This window comes from Astatotilapia calliptera, chromosome 18 (genome assembly GCF_964374335.1).
Source record: "Astatotilapia calliptera chromosome 18, fAstCal68.1, whole genome shotgun sequence".
Taxonomy (NCBI): Eukaryota; Metazoa; Chordata; class Actinopteri; order Cichliformes; family Cichlidae; genus Astatotilapia; species Astatotilapia calliptera.
The window spans coordinates 13480613-13504690 of NC_137439.1; the positions used below are offsets into that span (position 1 = coordinate 13480613).

At 40.9% G+C, this 24078-nt stretch overlaps 1 protein-coding gene across 1 annotated transcript in view; it reads left to right on the plus strand.

Annotated features, from left to right (window-relative positions):
- The window catches only part of prkci (protein kinase C, iota), a 45119-nt gene extending 21906 nt beyond the window's left edge, over positions 1–23213 (plus strand). The window contains exons 8-18 of the mRNA XM_026149056.2: positions 1455–1510; positions 2458–2634; positions 4252–4349; positions 10148–10234; positions 10349–10484; positions 10633–10720; positions 14526–14651; positions 15005–15084; positions 15288–15377; positions 21248–21363; positions 21474–23213. Coding sequence (XP_026004841.2) covers positions 1455–1510; positions 2458–2634; positions 4252–4349; positions 10148–10234; positions 10349–10484; positions 10633–10720; positions 14526–14651; positions 15005–15084; positions 15288–15377; positions 21248–21363; positions 21474–21561 — 1142 coding nt within the window. The 3' untranslated portion in view covers positions 21562–23213. The remainder of the gene's footprint in view (positions 1–1454; positions 1511–2457; positions 2635–4251; positions 4350–10147; positions 10235–10348; positions 10485–10632; positions 10721–14525; positions 14652–15004; positions 15085–15287; positions 15378–21247; positions 21364–21473) is intronic.
- Positions 23214–24078: the final 865 nt, after the last annotated feature.

The window sequence follows — 24078 nt, forward strand, 5'->3', positions numbered from 1 at the left end:
AGCACACTACCAAACAGTAAATGCCTGTTGTTTCAGAATTTGAGGTATGTGATAAATAATCTTAACACTCACTAGATTTAAAGTAATTATTATTTTTACCACAGTTCAGTGGTCCCGTAAGAGCACCCTGTATTCCAGTGGGTGCAGCAACACACCCTAAGACAGCACTTGTAATCCACCAGAAGCACTGCAGGGCATTTCAGAAGCATCCCAAAAATGTCTTTCCGCTCTGCGTCATGAAAGATGTACACAGAGTCAGTTTTTGATTAAGCCTGTGTGCAAATTAGCACGAGGGGAAGTCAGTTTGGTTTTGTTTTTAAAATAAAAGACCTCATGCAGACTAAGACCTGATTTAGAGTTCTGTGTAGTCTTTGTTGAGCCTACGATGTAGCCTTAGTAAGTGACCGGCGTCGTCGGCATTTACACATACTGGTGTATTACATGTTATTTATCGTGTGGGTGTGTCCCCAGTGTTTTATATGTGGTGCTAGCCAAATAAAATACTAGGGCTTTCCCTGGATCCCCACTCTTTGTGGTAGTCAGGTTTTTCCGGGGGAAAATACATTCATTTAATTCTTTGTACATTCTCTTACATCAATCCTGATAGTTTCAGCAGTCTTCCTCTAGGAATTTGCTGAGTTTTGTGAGTCTTTATATTGATGCCATGGTTATTCTTTATACTAGGGTGATGATTTTTTTTTTCTTTCATTGATAAATTTAAAAACTGCGGTGAAATGAACAGGAGAAATCAACAATGCTGAGCAGGTCAGTCACAATAGTTGCGGGCTAAGTTGACCCAACGTTACAGAAGGTTAATTTTAATCTTAATTTCCCACTGAAGCATAAATCAAACACGCCACAGACTCGCACCATGTGTAATCCCGGGGATTAGGAACAAAATGTGGAGCTGATTTTGAGTGCCCATTATTTTATTGCCAGTGTTTAGATAACACCGAACTCAGCAAGGAGCTTGACAACCTGGACTACACGTTGATCAGCTGATTTTGGGAGCTTACCAGCAGCTCCAGATTTAGGTGCAGTCGAGTGGTTGAGAACTTTGAAAGAGGTTAGGATCATTGTTTGCTGAGGGGCACCTAAAGCTCAGTTTGCCATTATTGAAGTGCAGATGTCCTTGCTTTACTGATATTGTGGCTTGATTAACATTAAAATAATTTATAAGGTGTAAAGGCATACTTTCCTACTTATGTATTCACAAAATGGTCTGGTTTTGTTGTATTGCTAAACAAGGGTCAATACAAACTGGCTGTTTTCTTTTCGAACCAAGGAGAGAGAAATTGCTCTGGTGCTGCAGAGCTGTGAACAAAGCGTGTGACTGTCTCTCACCTATTTTCTCTCATCTCTCCCATTTTCCTTTTTCCTCTCCTGCCTCCCCCTCGCCTTCTGTCTGTCTGTCACTTCTCTCCCCCCCCCCCCCCCCCCCCTCTCTTTTGCAGGCCCTCAGAATAAAGACTCCAGAGAAAGCTTGACTTACGATGGAGAAGAAAAAGAGGTGAGAGAGAAATCTTTTCAAACGCTCTTGATACGTGACTCATAATCTGTCAAACCTGTCATGCTGACTAGATGGATATATGTATATTTAGAAATTGGTGCTGTTTGGGTGAGAGGGAGAAAGATCATCTGTAATTGGAAGCAGGTTTTCATCTGTGAGGATTTGGGTGATCCTTCTTTCACCTGCTGTGCATGCTGGATGCAGAGAGCGTGGAGACGTAGGCACCCGTGTAGTGGTGTTGGTATTGATTTCCTTTGGTAGAGCTAATAAAGTAACCTTTTATCACAGCTCTTAACACCAGAGGCTGATTAATGGCCAGGGATGCAGTTTGGAGGTTGGTAGGGAGGATTGTTGGATGAGGCAGGAGAGCTGGAAATGGATAAAGACTGAATTGAGTTGGACGCCGATAGACTGAGATAACATCATTCGGCCTGCCCTCTTTTATCTTCAGCTCCATGTGTGACTCTGGGGATGGGGTTGTCACGTGAAGGGATGTTAGATAGATAGGTAGTCGAAACGGTTCACTACAGGATAGATTACAAGAGAGCAGAGAAGGTGGGCGAGGAAACGGTGAAGGTGGGAGTCATGTTTACAGAGAAGGAGGACTATAATACAGCCAGGGCCTGATCTAATGGTAGCAGCATGATGGTATTAAATCGAGACAAGAAAGTCATTACTAAGATTTATTGCCTAAAAGTGGTGCTGGGAGCTTTTTTAATATCATTTACAAAATCACCCAAAGGAAATCACACTCGTGCTCAAACCAACTCATCAGCTCTGTCAATAGTTCAGTGGAAAAAAATTATCTTGAGAAAGTCAGAGCCAAAACGATGCGTGATTAATCGGCTCAGAGTTGAATTCATTATGTTTTTGCTACGATAGTATTTTGTGCTTGGCCCCATCACTGGGGTTCCTTACCTTTTTATTTTTTACATTGCACCTCGTAGGCACGGAGTAGCAGAGACACAGGGAAATCGACTTCCAGTCTGGGCCTGGCCGACTTTGACCTGCTGCGGGTGATCGGCAGAGGTAGCTACGCCAAGGTGCTGCTGGTACAGCTGAAAAAGACTGAGCGCATCTATGCCATGAAGGTCGTCAAGAAGGAGCTGGTCAACGATGACGAGGTAAATCAGAAGAGGTGTAAAGACTGCTGATGCCTGACATGCTTACCAGACATAAAATCACCTTTAATAAAGGAAAAGAAAGAAATCAAAGAAATCTGGATGAAATCTGATGAAATTTTTGTACTTGTGTATCAAGGGCGATCTATTATATTCTTTTTAAGATCCATATTTTTATTCTTTGGAGTCGCTAGAATAGCTTTGTATGATTCAGTTCAAAATATTTGGTTTATGCTATACGAGACTCCCTCAGATCATCCTTTGTCTCAAATTAACAGAACTGTACCGTAAATATGAGAAAAGGTGGGCAGAGTAAAATGGAGATGGCCCGTCAGAATCTAGTAATAGATCCATGTCCTGATCTAGACCGCAATCCACCTGTTGGTGAACTAGGATTTAGAGCATCTGAAGCCTGAGCTTTTGGCTCACACGATCTACTTACACTCATGGAAAATGATTATTTGAACCAGTGTTTTTGCTCCTTTCTGTGTAGGCGTATGTAAAGAGGAGGCAGTAAGGCCGTTTTAACAGCTGCCGCTAATGATCTTTTGTTTTAGTTGCTCATTATTTTTTGTCTTTGGTTAACTGTTTACACAGTAAAATGTTTGAAAAACAAGAAATTGACAGCAAAGTTTCTTAATTTACTAAAGTGGGACCTTCAGTTTGTTTGTTTTGACTGTTCAGAAGTCCAAGATCCAGAGTGTTTCAGTTTTTAATGCTCACATGGAAGGATTTTCAAGCACAAAGTGGCTTTTTGTTCTTAATGGCCTTGAATGCCAGTAATTATCGAAATAGTTGCAATTATTTTTAGTCAAAACATCATTAATAGTTGACTAATCACTTGAGATTTTAATGTTCTCTTACTGACTCTTTAATAGATAATCAACTGACTCGATATTTTACTGTTTTTGATTTATTCAGACCAGCAAACTCCAGAGGTCTAAAGCTGTATATCTGCGAGGATGGTGCCACTGTCACTAAAGTCCATACAGTGTGACAAGACGCCAGGACTCGCTCTGTGAGGTTAATTAATAATTAAGCAATCAGTCTCCTGTCAGTCTAATTAATATGACTAGAACAATCAATGGGAGCTGTTATTGCTAACACGCTGATTGGTGTCATGTGATCCAGCATCGCTCTTATGTATCCCTTAATACTCAGAGTTAGAAAGACTGGCGGCTTTGAAGAGATCTGTCAGCCTAAGAACGTGCAGATAAACCATCACGTCATGGAAAATTGATCTCCGTGAACACATGTAGCAGCACAGCCGGTGGCAGCGGGAGTAGTTAGCCTTGATTAGGCGCACTTAGCGTGATTGACAGATTGACAAGTGCTTCTTGATCAATGGCAAAGTGTTGTGCCGTCCCTGCCCTGTCAGCGTGAGCAGCATCCGTGTCCAGACATATTATCATCCAGCTACCGATAGAGGCCAGCCCCCGCTTCTACTGGCTCAGCCGTTTTCCCCCACCGCTGTCCACCTTACACACAAGTAACTCTCAGGCTTTGTAGGATGGTCGATGGAGCCCTGTGCTTATTCAGCTTTTAGTTAGCTCAAGGGCACTATGTCACAAACATCCCTTGATTGACATTTGGGTGTTTCTTTGTGTGTTTTTGTTCCAGGACATCGACTGGGTTCAAACAGAAAAGCATGTCTTCGAGCAGGCCTCTAATCATCCCTTCCTGGTCGGCCTTCACTCCTGTTTCCAGACAGAAAGCAGGTGAGCTTTGCTATTGCATGAGTCGTGATTATTATTATTATTATTATTATTATTATTAATTTATTTATTTCACTAGGCTTTGGAAAAATCCTCTGTATATAAGAGCTACACCAATTTACAGGTCTAAGGAGGGACTGCTGCCTGAATCAGGTTATTCTGGTCATTTATTCAGATTTTTAAGTTACAGTTTTTCTTTCTTCTGATTATCAAACAAAATGATTGAGAAAGCAGTCAGTGGGATATAAATCCAGAGCATACCATACCTTAAATTTTACCGTCCCAAATGAAATGAATCTAAAGACCCAGATTTCTTGCTACAGTTACATATTTCTAAATTTTCTAAATAAAGCTTCACAAATGCATTGCATGGCTTCTCGCAGAATTGCACTGTGCTTGTGGCAGTATTGGAGTCAGGGTGCAAAAAGAGGGACACCACACTTTCTTAAATACATTAATAAATATCATTAAATATCCCCATAAGAGTTGGACAATCAGCTGTCTTTCAACTGAGTTCCTCATCACCACGACAAACATGGTGAACCAGCCGTAATGGACGGCTGCAGGTTCTAGTTTTCTGCAGGACTTCTGTCACCAGCAGCATTACACCATGATGGCGTTAGAATTTCTGAAGATTAGGCTTTTTGGGGATTGGTATGAACATAACCTGATCAATTTAGGGATGCACAAGAGGGAAGGGCTGGGGCTACCTGGTTGGCTGAAGGGGATTGTTCACTAGTAAATAATTTGCACCCTTGTTAATACACCTGGACAACACCCACCCTAGAAAAGTAAAGTTACAGTCAGTGAGTAACTATGTTGGAGTAAATACATAAATGCATCCCTGTGCCTGCATACGTTTCCTCCTGCAGCCCAAAGACAAGCATGTTAGGTGAACTGGTGATTCTACAGTGGCTGCAGGATGTGAGCTAGCTCAAAGTGCTGTGTGAATGAGTGATTGGTCCTGGGGTTCAAGACTTGGCTTGTCTTCTACAAGTATAAAGTTGGTGGTTCCTACTAGAGATGGCACGATACCACTTTTTTATGTCCGATACCGATACCATAAATTTGGATATCTGCCTATACCGATATGAATCCATTATAGTGTTTTGTTTTAATCAATAAAACTGTTTTTTTAATATCTTGCTGCATTTTGTATAAGTTCATACTCAAGTTTAAAAAAAACAAAAACACTAAAGCTATTCTGTTATACCTGTATGTAAAAAATACACTGCACCCAAAATATTTCATAATTCAGCAATACTGATCAATCTAAAAAACTTAAACCTACTCCATCCTCCTTATTTTGGTATTTTAAAAAGTACTTAGCGTAAATACTAAGCAACCTAACTAATAGGGTTCCAACTCCCAGCAACAAAAAAAAAAAAAAGGAAACCACCCCTCACGCTCCACCTTATGATGCTTAATCGATGTAATCAACCTTAATTTGATGCAATGTGGAAAAAAATGCACAGAAATCAATTATTTTTCAAGAAATATTAAATGGATTCAACATCTTTCTTCAACAGAATTGCAGACTGCACAGATGGTGCCTTCCCAAAGGAAAAAGTACTATAGCTTACTAGGGTATATATATTAGACTTAATAGTTACTATATACAGTAATGGACTTCTATTCATTTTACATCAAATAAAAACTTTGGGTGCAAGATTCAGATAATTATTTATTAAAAGCTAGACATTTTAAATGAGAATAAGAAAGAAAAGTATTTCTTTGTGCCCCCCCTTTCCCTGTTAATGCCCTATCAGCCCCCCTGGCTAAACTTTGCTAGATCCGCCCCTGCACAGTTACCAGCTGTCAGCTACGTAGAAAACGATCGTGGTGTACAAAGTAATATTAAATAAATTCTAACAACAGCTTATCAAGCTTAAACGTGCTGCTGTTGTTTATCCGCTGGTTTCCTCTTTCTGGTGCAAAGTGGGCGATAAACAAACAAGAGAGACAGAGTCGCGACAGAAAAGCCGATCAGCTGATCATTAAGCAGTTTCATGATTGAAGTAGCAGCAGGGGAGAGAGAGAATAAGAGGCAGTCGCTCCATATATCGGTTGTTAAGCTTAATGCTGGAATGCTTTACAAACATTCAGAGATGAACTTACACACTTGCTTTACTTCTCTCTGGGATAACTTTCTTGGAGATGAAATGCCGGGTTGGTAGCGAGGCTACAAATGCTGAACCAGACCGCCGACAGGTCTCGCACGCCACAGCCGCTCTATCACGTGATGCATACTGCTCCGACTGCTAAGGTTATGAGCCGAGTTATGCCATGTGCTTTCATGATATTTAATGGATCGGATTACATTTTTATTTCTCTCCGATATCCGATCCAGTAATTTAGGCCAGTATCGGACCGATACGATACGTAATATCGGATCGGTCCATCTCTAGTTCCTGCCCACTCGAAAGCATCTTTAGGCAAGGTACCAAACCCCAGATGAGGTCATCAAAACACCATTGTACAACAACACAGTTAAATATGCCGCTCCTGTGGTTGAGGTATTATTACCGTATTTTCACGACCATAAGGTGCACTGTGCTAAAAGGCGCAGTCTCAGTTATGTGTGCCCTTACTGTATTTAACACACACATAAGGCGCACTGGACCATAGGGCGCATACAAGTACCGTATGCGTATTTAAAAATAAAGCGGGAGCAAACCTGAATTCGGTACCTTACTCACATTTCTATTGCCGGTAATCGTCATCATCAACAACACACAAGCATACAAGTGTGCATATTTAAAAATAAAGCAGGAGCAAAACTGAGTTTGGTACTCACATTTTTATCATCAATCAAACCCATCGAAGTCCTCATCCTCTGTGTCTGAATTGAACAGCTGCGCTAAATCTCCATCAAACATGCCAGGTTCACTGTCTTCACCGTCAGAGTCACTTTCCGTGCCGTGCGGCTCCTCGGAAACGATGCCGGCTTTTGCGAAAGCTCAAACAACAGTGCCAGCAGACATGTTAGCCCAAGCATCTACAATCCATTGGCAAATTGTGGCGTAACTCGCCCGGCGCTGCCTTCCACTCTTAGTGAAACTGTGGTCTCCACCGGTCATCCATCGCTCCCAGGCCGCTCGCAGCCTTACTTTGAACGGGCGGTTCACACCGATGTCCAGCGGTTGGAGTTCCTTTGTCAGGCCTCCCGGAATGACAGCAAGCTCACAGTTCATTTGCTTCACAAGTTTTTTCACATCGGCTGTGAGATGGGCACGCATAGAGTCACAGATCAACAGCGATGGTGATGCGTGGAAAAAACCACCTGGTCTCCTTACATACACCTCCCTCAGCCAGTCTTTCATCATTTCCTCATCCATCCAGCCCTTTTCCTTTGCCTTAATGATGATTTCTGCTGGAAACTTCTCTTTAGGCAAAGTCTTTCGCTTAAAAATCACCATAGGCGGCAGTTTCTGTCCATTAGCATGGCAGCCAAGCACAACAGTAAAAGAAGACTTTTCATACCCCGTTGTGCGTATCGCTACCGTGCTGGTCCCCTTCTTCTCCACAGTGTGACTCACCGGGATGTCAAAAGTGAGCGGGACCTCGTCCATGTTTGTGATGTGGCTGGGCTGGATGTTTTTGTCGCCAATGTGTTTGCTGCAGTAGGAGCGGAAGATGGCCAGCTTATAATCCGCTGGAAGTTGCTGCGCTACCGTAGTCCTGGTCTGGATGGAAAAATGGCACCGTTTCATAAAACGAAAGCACCAAGACGGACCTCCTTGGAAATGTTCAATGTTCATCTCTTCAGCTAGTGAAACTGCTTTTAGCCGAATGGTGACCGTCGAAACGCTTCTCCCGCTCGCTCTTTGCTCGATGATCCACCGCTCGAGTCTTTCCTCCAACTCGGGCCACCTCGCCTTATGTCCACGGAAACTCAGCTGCGTTTTCTTGACCTGCCGGAGCTTGTTTTCCAGCTTCCTCCATTTGCGAACCATCGATTCGTTAATCTTAAATTCTCTCGCCGCTGCTCGATTTCCATGTTCCTCCGCATAGCTGATGGCCTTCAGTTTAAACTGTGCTTCGTAAGCGTGTCTCTTTGCCATTTTCAGGGTTGTTAAAACAACGATGTCCTGCATAATGCACATACCTGTTCTTTTATACAGGTATGTGCGATTGTCCCGGTATATACGATCAACGCCCACACTTCACCCTTTAACGTTCTCATGGTGTTCTCTACTACGTCCTCCTTACAACACATAGGGCGCACCGCGCTATAGGGCGCGCCACACTTGTTGAAGAAAATCTAAGACTTTTAAGTGCGCCTTATGGTCGTGAAAATACGGTACTTCTATGTAAACAAAACACTTGTTTTTAGGTCATTGAAGCGTGTTCATGGTTAAGGTTATAGGAAAATCCCTGTCGCGGTAAAACATGTTTTGTGACAGTAAACGTAACTAAAATGACAAAGTTTGGTTTTAGAAGCTAACACATAAACAGTCCCTTGTGTTTCATTATACTTTAATCCCAAAGCAGCGAAGAGAGCACAAAGAACACAAGCAACACAAAATTATTAAGTGCATTTTTATTAGGTCATGTGTAAGGCCTGGGTTAGACTTCTGCAGGGAATCTATGTGGGACCTACAGTTTCGGCATGAGTGGCAAACGTCATTGCCGACATTTACGTTTGTGCTCCTCTGTTCTGTGTTAAATAGCTTGTGGTCGTGTCCTGGTGTTATATGTGCGGTTACACCCACGATGTAAACAAATAAAATGCTGGGACTTTTTCCCTTCTGGGTCGCCGCTCTTTGTTGTGGACAGATTTTGTCACTCGAGTTTTTTTTCAGTTCTTTGTAGATTCTCCTTTGATTCCCTTACATTCCAGTAGTTTCATCTGTCTCCCACCAGGAATTTGCTGACATTTGTGAGCCTTTATATCAATGCTATAATTATTACTCCTTATATTGAGGTGTCGATCAATATTCACTCACTGATAAAATAAAAAACAGCGGCGAAAAAGGTATCGCGGGTCGGGTTACGGTGTAGTTATGAAATGTTGGTGGATGTATATGTTTGAAGTATAAATCAGTCAGGCTGCTAAGTTATAGTAAAATCAGTTAATTTTGGTCATTGTTGGAATCTCTTATTCACTAACTTCAAATTTAAATACAGGGTTATATGGTAGGGATTTTGGCCCTACCATATAACCCAACTGTCTGGTGGTGCAGGTAGGAGCTAAAAGAGCCTCAGGCAGCAGCAGACTCATGGGAGACTCGTGCAAACCTGCAGGTGGACTGTGAGGCCCTGAATTTTGACTGTCATCAATATTTCTCAAGTTCCTCTGAGAGAGCGCCTTGAGGCAACTTTTGTTGTGATTTGGCGCTATATAAATAAAATTTAATTGAATTGAGAGGCAGATTTAATAGGTCTTAGTGATCGAAGGCTTGCTCTCCGTCATAACATTTTGAGCTGAACTGAAGAGCAAGTTTGAGATTTGAGTGAGGGGCAAAAGTACGCAGCTGTAAAGGAGAGATGTGTTCTTTTTTTGTGCACGAGAACTTCATAAAAGCAAGAAAAGTAATCGCTTAGTGGAAAAATGTTTTGTTATGTTTTTATCGCCTTTGGAAGTAAAAATTTAATTGAAGCTGTAGTAAATATCCACCCCAGGCTGACTGTGTTAGATGCAAGTTTTATACAGTGAGTGTAATAAAATCAGTAAAGCACATTAGCAGGAAAAAAAAAATGAGAGCGCTCATCCAGCCACCCTGACAGATGTCTTATGGATGATTGAAAGATGACTAATTCTGTATTTAAGAGAAATTAACTTCTGTTTCTTTCTGCAGACTCTTCTTTGTTATTGAATATGTGAATGGTGGAGATCTCATGTTCCACATGCAGAGGCAAAGGAAACTCCCAGAAGAACATGCCAGGTACAGTCTGGCCGTTTGCTTCACGTGTGATTAAAGGGACAGATGCGTTTTTAATTTCTTTATGCAGCTGGAGCTGAATTTAAAAACACATTAATTTCCCTCTTTGGGTTTCAGATTCTACTCAGCAGAAATCAGTCTGGCGCTCAACTACCTCCACGAGCGGGGAATCATCTACAGAGACCTGAAACTGGACAATGTGCTGCTGGATTCTGAGGGTCACATCAAGCTTACAGACTACGGCATGTGCAAGGTGTGGTTTACGGATTAATGTGGTTTGTAATGATACCGCAGTGCACTTTGGATAAAAGCACCTGTACAGCTGCAGACGTGTCGGTTTACAGCCCTCTGAGATGATCTCACAGCTGATGATCTTTCTTTCTTTTTTTTTCTTCTTTCAGGAGGGCTTGAGACCTGGCGATACGACGAGCACTTTCTGTGGTACCCCCAATTACATCGCCCCCGAAATACTCAGAGGAGAGGATTACGGTGAGGATTACGACATGGAAGCACTTACCAGAAATGCTATCTAATTCTGCAGTTAGAAAGTGTGTGAGGCAAAACTGGGTTTATCTGCACTAACACACTCAAGCTACATTATATATAAACAATTCAACAACTGTAGACAAACGTAGGAACACATTTTCTTTGGATACATATTAGTTTTTTTAATTTAGGATATATGTAATTTATTTAAATGGTGCCCGACATACAGCAGTGATCTTAGTGCACAAAGGAAAACTTTCACCACTGTCGCCAATACCCCACAATACACAAGCCAGGTATCTTACACTGTCACCATAAACCAGGGCTACTAGTGGGTAGTGATTGGTAGAAGAGTTTTTTGCAACCCCTGGGTTATTTATTTCTTGGTTTAAAAAAAACAAACAAAACAAAAACACCTAGCTGAAATTTGTGTATGGTTCTGCATTGCAATATAAGCGTGTGCAACCGTCTTTAAATGTTTTCCAACAGTTATTGAAGCTGTTATTTAAATCAGCTCTATTTTCAGCAAATGTAATGATAAAGTGCATTAAAAGTTTCCTAACTACACCCTGAAAACAAGTTTTAAAAAGCTGTTTTCTCCTGGAAGTTTCTCTTTTAGCACCATCTTTGCTGTTGGGGATTTCTCAACTAATCTAATCTGGGTAATTCAGGACTCCTCTAATGTCTCTAATGGTGAGGCACACCTATTTGCAGGATGGGCTTAATGTGAGAGGGGGAAAATAGGAGTGAGAGATGTTCTGTTACTCGTGTAGTCCTCTAACTTTCTTTCTGAGGTGTCATTTTAACCCCTCAAATGTAGCAGAAATCACATTCTGCCGTGCCGTTAGCTTGTCCACATGGGGATTTTTGGTCAAAGTTATGGTTTATATAGCATCCACACCCCTTGATGAAAAGTAAAGACCCAGTTGGGTGACATTTAATGTCTAAAAACGGTAGTTTTTAAAGTTAAATAGCGTGCTTGTCTGTTTCTCTAAATCTGCTGACCTCTGCCTGTGTATGTCTTACTTGCCTAGCAGCCATTTCTGTCTTCATTCAGCAGCTATTCAGTTAATGCTACATTAATTCAGTTAATTTGTGCGGTTTAATTATAAAGTTGAGAGACAGCCCAAAAAGAAATGCAGTAAAATGTAAAAATGTGCAGATACATTTGGGGGGGGGGAAAGAGGCATTTGTAATATTCATTGAATCACAAAGAAGCAGATTGAGGAAAAAATTAAGTTGTAAAACAATTTTGTGAAGAAAAAGTTTGAGATTTTGAAATGCTGATTAAACTTCAGTAGTACTAACAGTTGCTAACACAATGGGTTTGTTTGATAACATTAACTCCATTCTTTAACACTGGTTCATCTACAAAAGGCATTTTGTAGAGGCAGCCGTGCACTAACAGAAGTAGCTCGACTTGAACGGACAGCTTTATTCTCACATTTCGTCTTTATTCTTGAAATTTTTACTTTATTCTCAACATTTGGACATAATGATGAATTAATCATAAATAAATACTGCTCCATCTAAACTCATATAAAGAGTCCAAATTGTGTGAAGCTGGCAACTTAAAGCATCTCGTAGTTCAGATGTACTTTCAGCTTCTCGGTGAAATATCAGTTTCTACATCCTCAGTGCTGCGTGTTCGACTATCCACACACGCAATGCTGTAAAAATAGAAAAGCCTCCTTGGTCACCAAATGTGGTGTCATGGCAACAAATTTTACAGTTAAAAGAAAAAGTTTTTGATTGTTTTTCCCTCCTTTATTTAAAAAAAAAAAAAACAACACATATGAGCACAGCAGCTGTTTTTAGACACAGTAGGAACAGCACACGTGTGAATAATGAAATTAATGACGGCTGGGTTTGATTTTAGCTGCTCGCTCAGCTGTCGCGCTGCCGAGGCTGCTTACAACACCTGCGCTCTTCATACTGTGATGGCTGTAGTGGGAAAGTTGTTTTGTTTTTTGTTTTTTTAAATGGGCCGAACGGCAAATTGTGTGGACATCAGAGTCACAGCAGGGGCATGTGTGATCCAGTGTAGGTCCACCATTGTTCTGAATGTGATCCCTTATCATTCAAACTGTTAACCCGATCAATGAGATGATTATACTTCACTGACTCCACGATGATCACACCTGCTTGTCTTTGTGTACAGAAAAACAAATGTCAGGCCCTTTTTGGGGTTTTTGGTTGTTACTTATGAAAGAAATCAGCAAAAAACAAATTCACTGGGTAAATGCATCAGTTGTTTGTTTGAGTAGATGTCATGTCAGATCTGACCTTTTTTTTTTTTTTTTTTTTTTGGGTCTTTATTTTTAGTCTTTACACAGAAAACTGCGTTCCAGGGTTTTCTTTCCTTATTTTAATAATAATTTACATACATTAAATTATTTTTAAGTTTAAAAAAAACTTAATGAAGTCAAAGACTGCATATAAAAGATGGACTTTTATATAAGGGGCGACTCGTGTGGCTGCAGAAACAAGTCAGATTGTATATATGATCTTCACATATTTTTATCCAGAACATGAGAGGAGGGTGTAGTTTAGGGAAGGTCTACCTTGTCCCTCAGTTTTTTGGTCTTCCCCTCATTTATCATGTCCTGTTTCAAAACATCAAGATGGCGATAGCCAAAGGAATCAGTTTGAGGATGCCACAATGGCATCTAAAATGTTCTGTTTTCTCTTTCATGTCTGCCTTACTTGTTTTACAACTTTCACATCATTACGGCTTCTTTTCTGTCGTTGTTTTGACAGAAATTTTGAATTCACAGAAATTTACCCTGAGTAGATTTTAAATTTTAAGTTGTTTTTCAGCTCTGTCTGTTTTCTTAACATTAGGGAGATATGGATATTTAATGTGATTGGAGGATTTCCTCCTTGTAAAGAAGAAACTGGAAGTTGTTTTTTCTGTAGCCACTTCCATTTTCGATCCAGTTTCTGGTTGGCAACATATCAGGATTACTTAAGCTTTGTTATATCCCATATGTTGTGCTGCTCGCCTCACATTCATATTGTGAAAATGTATGCAGTTTACATTAAAAACATCCTTATATCTCCATGTTTGCCCTTCTCCTTTCATGCTTATGTCATCAAGTCTTGTCCTGTTTTAAATCACATAGTAACACTACAGTCTTCTGAAATCTGTGATGTGGAGCAAAACCAGATGTTTGAAAGTGCTGTTACAAGTGAAGTGACAGCTAAGATTTGGTGAAATGATGCAGCTGTTCAGTTCCAATGCACATGTGCCAAATTCAAGGCCCGCGGGCCACATGTCTCTTAATTTTTAAATACATTTGGCTCGCTCCGTTTTCTCAGCTGAGGATGAGGTTGAGCATCTTATTAGCACTATTAGCATTATTTTCTTGACTAAGTATTATAAAGACTACAGTACTTGTTTCTAGACTAGCTTAGAGCTTTATGTGGACCAAACTGTAGGTGAGAAGGTGGTGTGAGACATACAAATGAATTTACTGGAAATGCATCTGTCCTTCATTTTCTTTCAGAGTTAAACTGATTGTGACATTCCTGCCCTAATGGCCTAAAAAAGAAAGAGAGAGAGAGAAGTAGGCAATCTGAATAATGTTCTTGTTGTCGAAGGTGTGATAATATACAGAAACCCCCACTTTTAAAGTGAAGGTGGTTGCTATAGTAACCCTGACATGCTGGTGTACTTTGAAGTTTTGTAAGTGGCAATTAAAAGTTCCTCCTGCAGTTGTCGGTCATTTGTGGTGTTTTGGCGTTTCAAAGCGTCAGAGCTGTAACGTACGATATGTGTGTGTGTGCGTTTGTGTGTGTGTCCCAGGGTTCAGCGTGGACTGGTGGGCACTAGGCGTGCTCATGTTCGAGATGATGGCGGGCCGGTCGCCCTTCGACATCGTCGGCAGCTCCGACAACCCTGACCAGAACACAGAAGACTACCTCTTCCAAGGTAACAGCGTGCTTCTGCGGTTCGTAAAAAAACTGCTGAGTTCATGCAACACCTTCATGTCGACACCTTTCTATTGGCTTCTCTCAATACCAGGAACATGCCATCTGTTACAGAGAGAAGTGTGAAACCATGTGTCTCCCCCCCCCCCCCCCATTATTTTAGTATAAATAGGGTTTTATATTGTCTTTGTTTCTTATAATTAACAGTGAGGTGGGTTAACAAAAAGCTTCATATCTTGGGCTGCTGCGAGCAGACCCAGCAGGATTGAACTCATAACAGCAGCAGTGTTGGCACCATCTCATCCTCTCCTCTTCTTGTCCACCCCTTGACCCCTTTTCTGTCACCTCCTGCAGTAATATTGGAAAAACAGATCAGAATCCCACGCTCGTTGTCAGTCAAAGCTGCCAGCGTCCTCAAAGGGTTCCTCAACAAGGTAAGAGAGGGTCTGACAGGCCTGTAGCAGTGCCACCTCTTACTGGCATTTTTTTTTTTTTTTTGGGAAATGTATCCACTTTCCTTCCCAATTCTTTCTTCTCACTTTCTCCACCTTTCTTCTCGGGTATTGGACTTGTTATCTTTCCCTTCCACCATAGTCTCCCACCGTCTCTCACCCTCTTCTCGCTCTCACTCCCACAGGATCCCAAGGAGCGCCTGGGCTGCCACCCTCAGACGGGCTTTGCCGACATCATGGGCCACCCGTTTTTCCGAAACGTCGACTGGGAGCTCGTGAGTGATTCAATTTCATCCTCTGCTTTTCTCAGTCAGTTCTTTCAAATGAAGGAAATCAGTATTGGTGCATGTTGGATAGGTCAAAATAAATCCATACAATCGATTGCGGGGGAAAAGGGGGAGAAAAACAAGAGCTGCCGCGAGACCGCAGAAGGTCAAATCTGAGTGCGCAGGGTCGCCGTCTCCTGCGCTCTTTCTCCTGCCCTGCAGGTATAGACGCTCTGTCAATACTGAGGTTATTAGCTGTGGGGTGAGACTTGTTTCTTTGTGAAGAGCAGGCAGCTGGAAACAGACAGGCCAGGCAGAAGACTGACAGCAGCAGATACGATTACTCACTCTCTCTCACACACACACACACACACACACACACACACACACACACACACACACACACACACACACAGGAAGTTTAAAGACGGAGAGGAAACGAGAGGGGACGGATCACACGGGGCCGATATGTCGATCTCTGCATGTCCGGATTGTCGAGCAGTGATTCATGTTGACGAAGAAGCCATTAACACTCTAATTTCAGCGCCGCTGTTTACAAATCGTTTCATTCACAAATTTCGGCATGATTACTGGAACCTCAGAGAAGCTCGTAGGTTGGCTCATATATCGCTGATGCTTTCTCTGAAGCTGCGGTTTGCACTCGTTGCCACTAATACTGAAAACCACATGCTTGACTGGATTCTTGCTATGACTGGTATTTGTGTCTGTGTATAATCCTTATTTATAGTTTATGCCTGAAAACCAGTATGAGTGTGAATACAAATGTAGAACGCAGTGCAGGAAATGAAGATGTGGACCTGTATTTACAGATGTTAGTCACTTGTTTGGTATCTCGAAATGACTTGTAGAAAAAAAAATACCGGTGAAATTTAAACTAGGGCTAAAAATACTTCGTTATTTCTGTTGCTTCCTGTTATCAGTTTCAGCGATGAGTAAATTATCACCCAGGAGTCTTTTTAGGTTCCTGTTTTGACCCTTAGAACCATGAAATGAGTGTCAGATGAGACTCACGGCCTCATGTTGATATTAGCTTCAACCTTACATATGAGCGCATGAACGAATGAATAATGTATGTATTGTTAATGTATCCAACTGAAGGACTGATGAGCTGATGGGGCCCGAACTGTGCTCATGGATGAGCTACAGCAGGGGTCGGCAACCTTTCTGATGATGAGTGCCATCTAAAATTTCCTCAGAAGTCAATGTGCCAATGTTATGCAATCATAACGCCCTATATTAACAGTTACACATTATATCGAACCACTTTATAGAATTATATTTGTTTGCAGATGTTTGCAGCTATCAGCAAATACTTATCAGCTATTTTGAAACAAAAAAAGACACTTTTTATCCATAACAAGAACTCCATAACAGCAAATGAACTGTACAACAGAAAATCCAAATGCTATTTATGGTCTTCCCACAACAATAATAAGAAAAATAAACTGAGCCAATATGGCATGTTTGTTAATACAGAGATACACATGTTAATGTGATCTCTGGTCTCCCACTCAGAGACACACGTCTCCGAGTGTCCAGCATTCAGACGGCTACCTGAGGACACTCTCCGTGTGAGAGAAAAATCTGTAGAGCCAAATACTGTAAATAATATCCCTGCAATGTTCTGAAGACAGTTAACCTTGTCAGGTAATGATGTCCAGCAGGTGAAAATGCAAGCTCCATGAACACGCACAGCTGTGGATTCCAGCTGCGTTCGTAGTTCTGCAAACTTTGGCCCCCACAGAGTCGAGCTTTTCAGTTCAATCAGCTGCATTTCAATTAACTGGCATTAACTCGGCCAGTTAATGCGAGACAAATCCAGCTGCTCATTAAAGCTTTCTGGTTTGATCAGTCTTGAGTCTACGGATGTATCCATGTATTTCCGTGGTGTGATCTCTGGTCACACCACGGACATGTGTGTCTCTGTATTAACAAACATGCCATATTGGCTCAGTTTATTTTTCTTATTATTGTTGTGGGGAGACCATAAATAGCATTTGCATTTTCTGTTGTACAGTTCATTTGCTGTTATGGAGTTCTTGCTGCGCTGAGCAGAGAGCTCCTGAAGCTTTTGAAGTGTCAGAATGTGGAAATTTCAACATTGCTTGAAAAAACTGCCAGCTAGCAACGTCCCTCTCACCGGTAGGCTAAGTTATTTTTAGCCAATTACAAGTTGAATCTGGTAGTTGGGGTTGTTAGCTCATTAAGAAGCCAGTATGGCACAACTAATGTGTCTATGCGAGCTAACTTGCGATGTGCACCGCTGGCGCGGCCATTTATTTTTTATGCACCTTCTCAGATTAATTCACTGTGTGTCGTGCCCGGGGCTGGACTGGGACAAAAAAACAGCCCGGGCATTTTGACTAGAGACCGGCCCACCAGGTATTGAAGCCTTTGAATGAAAACAAACGCTGTTGTGACAGTGATGTACACTTTCTTGTTGGTATATGTATGATTTCTATACATTTTATGTCAGATAAAAACTTTGGTTGTAAGATTCAGATAATTATTTATTAAAAGCTAGATATTTTAAATGAGAATAAGAAAGTATTTCTTTGTGCCCCCCTTTACCTGTTAATGTCCTACCTGGCCCCCTGGCAAAACTTGGCTAGACCCGCCCCTGCACAGTTACCAGCTGTCAGCTACTTAGAAAAAGGATCCTGGTGTTATTCGTCTCTCAGAAACAGTTCATAACTTCCCTTCAACTCATTCATGTCACCTAAAAGGTAAACCTGTTTCTCCATCACCTGTTCAGTAAGAACATCTCCTGGTTTCATCTTCATGTTTCCCTCTCACCACATATCCAAACCGACATCATGACCAGCAGCTTTACAGCTGTGGCTCCAGCAAACATCAGCTGATAGTAGAAATTAATATTAAATAAATTCTAACATCAGCTGATCAAGCTTAAACGTGCTGCTGTTGTTTAGCGCGGTTTCCTCTTTCTGGCGCAAAGTGGGCGATAAACAAACAAGAGAGACGATCAGCTGATCATTGATCAGTTTCATGATTGAAGTAGAAACAGGAGAAAATATGAGAGAAGAAGAGGCAGCTGTGCAGCGTAAACACAGAATAATTCCAGCTTTGTGTCTTTTTCATTGTAGCTGAAGTCCGGGACAAACTGTTCCTTTTCACCTCAATAAGAAACGCGTAATATTTTCTCTGAATACGAGACGATTCCGTTTTTTAATGGGATGGTTGACAACTCTACTAATTAACCTTATGAATAAAATGAAGTTCACTATCAGTAACATCATAGCACCCACCCAGCTGTATAGAAACTCCGTCATGCTTGTTAGTTCGCAGTACGAGTTATTGTAACTGACTAAAAGTCAGCACAACGAAAATAAACTCAACCTAAATTTGTTATGTATCTGACCCAGATAGATTGCAGGTCATAACTTCTTACCTGAAGTTCAGTTCACCTGACACTCGGACCGGCGGCCGCCTCTGGTCTCTCCTCCTCCTGCCTCCCCTTTCTCTCATCCACCTGCTGGCCTCTGTGGAAGCGCCGCCATTGCCACCACCAAACAACTGAGCTATTTTTACACATTGACCAGCATCTGGCCAATCCACCACCTCTCATTGTTTATACCGTTACAAAAAAAATAAAATAAAAAAAAATCGGCACATAAAAACGAAAAATCACCAACAATGCCTGGTGGGCCGATGGCCAGTCCAGCTATGGTCGTGCCATCAGTTAATGAAAATGACAACAATTGGAGGGGGAGGGGGGGGGCGGAGTTTGATATGCCAACTGATAAAAAATGAAATCACATAAAGTAATGACAAAGATGAGGCAAACACGACTTAGTGTGATAAACTTTGTTTCTGAACACTTTTATTGAACCTTCTTTATTTAATTTATCTGTTTTACTTACCTGTCTCTGTTGTTTAAGGAAAAATAAAATTAATTAATTAAATAAAATTAATTAATTTAATAATAAATAATTTGATTTTATGTTAAGTTGTTTAAGGTAAAGGATGAAAGTGAATTTTGCAGTTTAGGGCTAATTGTGTTTAATACTATTTGTTTTTGGGTTTTTTTACTTAATTAGAATGAAATTATACTGTTGTGGTATTTTTAGCGATGAGAACAAATCTGTCATATCTGAATTTGCTGTCACGTATTCGTCGTACTTTACTAAAAAAAGTTTACATTTTCTACCCATTTATAAACGTAATTAACTCTCAAGTGACCTCATCTAGAGTCATTTTGGACGCCCGCCACATGTTTATATGCGTCGTGACATTTTTAAATTGTAAAAATACTAACCTACCTCCAATATCTTAAATTTCTCATATGAAATTGGCCCATTGATGTGGCATGGATAATGGAAAACTGTGTCATCAAAATATTACTCTGCACAACATGCATATATTACAGACACACAAGATATCTTTACCCCTTGAAAGCCTGTTAGGAGTGAGCCTTGAAGCTCTTTTGTAGAGTGATCAGCTTCTATCATATTCTGTCAATACTGTGTTAGACCTCACATTTATTGATTTATTATAGAGGTCAAGGAGAGGGGTCTCTGCCTATGCAGCTGCCTATGGAAAAACCCAGAAACCGTTCAATGGGCATCCAACCCTCGTCTTTATTGATATACCAGGAGGTGGTCAGGAGTGATGTGTATGCTAAACAGAAGCCTGGAAGCAACAAAGGATTAATAAAGCACCCTGACTGTGAAGACTTGATTGTAATTTGTTGATCAAAGTTAGTTTCGAGTTTGGTGTTAGGCTCCCAGCAAACTGTAATACACAGTTCACTCAAACACACCTTAATAATTAAAACAGTCTGTTATTGAAAAGAAAATACAGGAAATTTATATTTGACTAAATTTGTAAACTCTCTCCAGAGAAAACGACATTTAAGTACATCAGAACATTTTAGAGTGTTTCATAGATAAAGACAACTCTTAAAAGCCATTAAAAGCATTACTGTATAAATTATAGTATGGTCATTTAAGTGTTAAACTAATCCAGATTAAATCTGCTTTAAATCTTTTAAAGAAGACAGAGCACGTAACATCAGCTTTATCTGCACAGACAGACAGACAGACAGGGCAGCTCGCCAGGATCACCATGACCTCTTTTCCCTGTTTGGTCTGGAGCTGAGACCCAGCACTCGGTCAGAGTGTCTGGAGGATCAGCTTACAACCCTCCCACCCCGTTTCCCCCAACGCTGATGTTTGCCCCGCAGTGTGCTCTCTGGCCTGCAGAGGGAGCAGTTATTGCCCTCCAAACAAGTGCAGTAACACTCGGGACAGAGAGCTGCACGTACACTGTGATAAATGAAACCACAGGCAGAGGAAATGAGTGGAAGTCCCTAATAAAAGTTTTTACTCTGTGTTCAAATTTTTTCATATATCTGTACCTGAGCTGAGGTGATGCAAACATTTCCCCGTTGTGGGATCAATAAAGTCTTATCTTATCTTATCTTATCAAATGCTTTTGAGTGGAGAGGACGTCACTCAGGCCTGATTACAGCTGCGGGAGAGCTTATCCTCTCAGAAATCCTGTTGGACAAACTCATATACAACCTTGATACAGTCACTATTTGAAGCTTCTTAATAAGACTGCAAACAAGGATTGTTTCCATTATTCACAGATTATTTCTCAATAGATTCATCTCTTAGTGTATGAAAAATATAGTCACAGTTTCTCAGAGACCAAACAGATGCTTTGAAATTAGATTTTTCTGGCCACTCTGAAAAGCTCTTTTTTTTTTTTTTTTTTTTTTTGGTTAATCAATCACAAAAATACTTGCAGATTAATTTTCTATTAAGCAACTAATTGGTTATTTAAAGAATTATTTAAAAACTGGGTCCTACCTTCGTCCTTTGCTTTACTTCCAGCTGGAACATAAACAGGTGGTCCCTCCGTTCAAGCCCAACATCTCAGGGGAATACGGACTGGACAACTTTGACGCCCAGTTCACCAACGAGCCAATCCAGCTCACGCCTGATGACGAGTGAGTCAGCGCTTCATTTTGTGCTCATTTCCTGTTGCAGCCTCAGTTTTCTGTCGATTTTAACCAACTTTTTGATCTTTTCTCCTCCATTTTTTTTTTTCCTTTTTCAGGGACGTCGTGAAGAAGATCGACCAGTCTGAGTTTGAAGGCTTCGAGTACATCAACCCTCTGCTCATGTCGGCGGAAGAGTGTGTGTGAGGGGGCGTGGCGTCTGTGCACACGCACACCACACCACACACACACTCATGCACGTGTTTACGTGGCGTCTCAGTGTCTTCAAGCTGCATGTTTACGAGACAACCCGATGACATCCACCTTCTGTTCGAGGGCCGCACACATGCACAAGTAGAACGCTTATTTGCCAAATCGAATCTCACACTCTGCCATTTATAGCCACTTGTCCTTAAGCCTACCTTCTTTCTTAATTATTTTTATATCATGTAAATCTGCACTGATATCAGAAATATCTCGTCGGGGCCTCTTTGTCGGTGGCCAAAGTGGCTGCTAAGTTCTTCCAGTGTCGCTGTATGTGTGGGGGGGTGGGGGGGAAGAGGCACGGCCCCCTCCCGACAGATGAACTGAGCTTCCTCTTCTTCCAGCTGGTGGGGTGTTTTCAATCCATATTTTATTTGTACATACATGAAAATACTAATGAGGATAAACGTTAGACAGCGACTTTTTAGCTTCAAGCCAGTCGGACAGCACTGACATCTTAAAGTTTTTGGAATTAGCTTTGTCACGACGTCCCCCGCCCTTCTCTGTAGAAAAAATAATAACACTAGCCTTTAAAAAAAAAAAAAAGAAAGGAAAAGAGTAGAAATGAAAAAATAAATAAAAACAATATATTTTTCTCATGTTTTGTTTACCATTTGTCAAAGTGTTAAATGTTCCAGCCCTGAGTAAAAAACAAAACAAAAAAAAACATGAATGCTCAACGTCTGGACGGTAAGGGGCTACTTCAGGTCCCTTCTTCCACAGTGAAGGAACCGAAGCGGCAACGTAACACTAATAACAAGGAAATGCTCTCAAACAGTGAAATGAAGACGCTCGTTCTGGAAAAATGGCACACGATACCTGAAAGCTGGAGCACGGGTTTTTATCTTTCTGCGCGGGGGCTGTTGGTGACGCTCACATTCATACAGAACCAAAAACTAAACACATGAAATGTCTTGCTGGTACGTATTAGAGGGTACAGAATACGTAAGGAAGATGTGCTGTCATAGAAATATATATATTTAGATCCCCCTCTTATTTTAACACTTTCTAAAAATTTATGATCTGTTATCAGTCTTTCTTTCTTTGGTATTCATTCCATGTTTGTCTTTTTTTTGTGCTGCAAATCAAATATTAAAAGAAAGAAGAGCTCAAAAGAGCAGCGGACCGCACCGTGAAAAGGTTTTAAAGCTGTAACCCATATCCACTGGACTCAGTTTTTACCATGTTCGGCCCACAGTTTATTTTCTGAATTAGATATTTTATAAAACTGTTAAAAACATAAAGCATAATAAAGACTCGCTCTGTACCCGCAAACTGTAAGCGGGGGTGCACAAACCTCCAGGTCCTCTGGCGGAGCACTCTGATCTGTTACACTTGTTACTGTTGCTTTGTTGTTTCTTTCTTTTGTGGATATGGTTAGTTTTGATTGTTTTTTTTGTTCTTTTTTTTTTAATCACTACATTGATTCCAAAATGTTACTGGGTGATCCCAATGGAAACACTTTTTGTTGTACTTGTTGTGTTTTGAGGATGTTTGCCATCCACAGGACACTGGTGAACTTTATTATTAGCGTTCAGAGAAAAAAAGAAAAAACAGACACTAAAATAAACATTTTATTTCTCTCCTTGTGGTAATATGTGTTTGTTGGTGTGGCTCTGTCTTTGGTTTAAAAGGCACTAGTAAGTACAAAAGAAGCGGAAATAAATTAGAGCTCTTAATGAATTATAAAGATACTATTTAGGAGGAAAAGCCTTTAGTACGTTCAATGAAAAGCAAGAATTAAAAAAAGAGAACTAGAGGAAGTGGGAGTGAATGCAGTACAGGGTTCAGAATTTCATTTTTGTGCATCAGATATTGATTGTGGTTAAAAATACAGCAACGTTTCTACTGATTTGTTTGATTCAGCCACTAAAAACATATATATGTAACACTTTTTGTCCCCTGGGTTATCTTCAGAATAGTTATCATGTGGTTCAGAGGAATAATTAATATTCAGTACGAGTTTTCATTTCCCTTTGAGGAGCTTTGGCAAGTAGATCTCCGGTGACGTCACAGCAACATCACCGCTGCTCACCGTGCAGCTGAGGATTCAGATGTTTTGATAAAAAATTTAACACGGTTGGGAGTTGGTTTTTTTGTGCCAGGGATGAAACGCTGGGTATCTTTGCCTCTGCTCCTTTTCTCTCTACATTTTTTTTCCTTTGAGTCTGTCTCTCACTGGTCCCTCTGATTACATCACTCAGACATCAGAGACCCTGGTTAATGATGGAAATAAACCTTTTGGTTCTTGGAGGTGCATCATTTTACTCTGTAAAGCATGTACTTTCTGTTTCATATAATTTAGTTCATTTCACTTTCAGTCAGTGTGAGTGAGTGTACTTCAGCGGTTACACACCCACACACACATTAACTGATAGTTTCAGTATTGCATACAACAATTCCCATCATCCTGCTATAAATTAATCTCCTGTTCTTAAGTATAACCGGTGGTCTGCACCC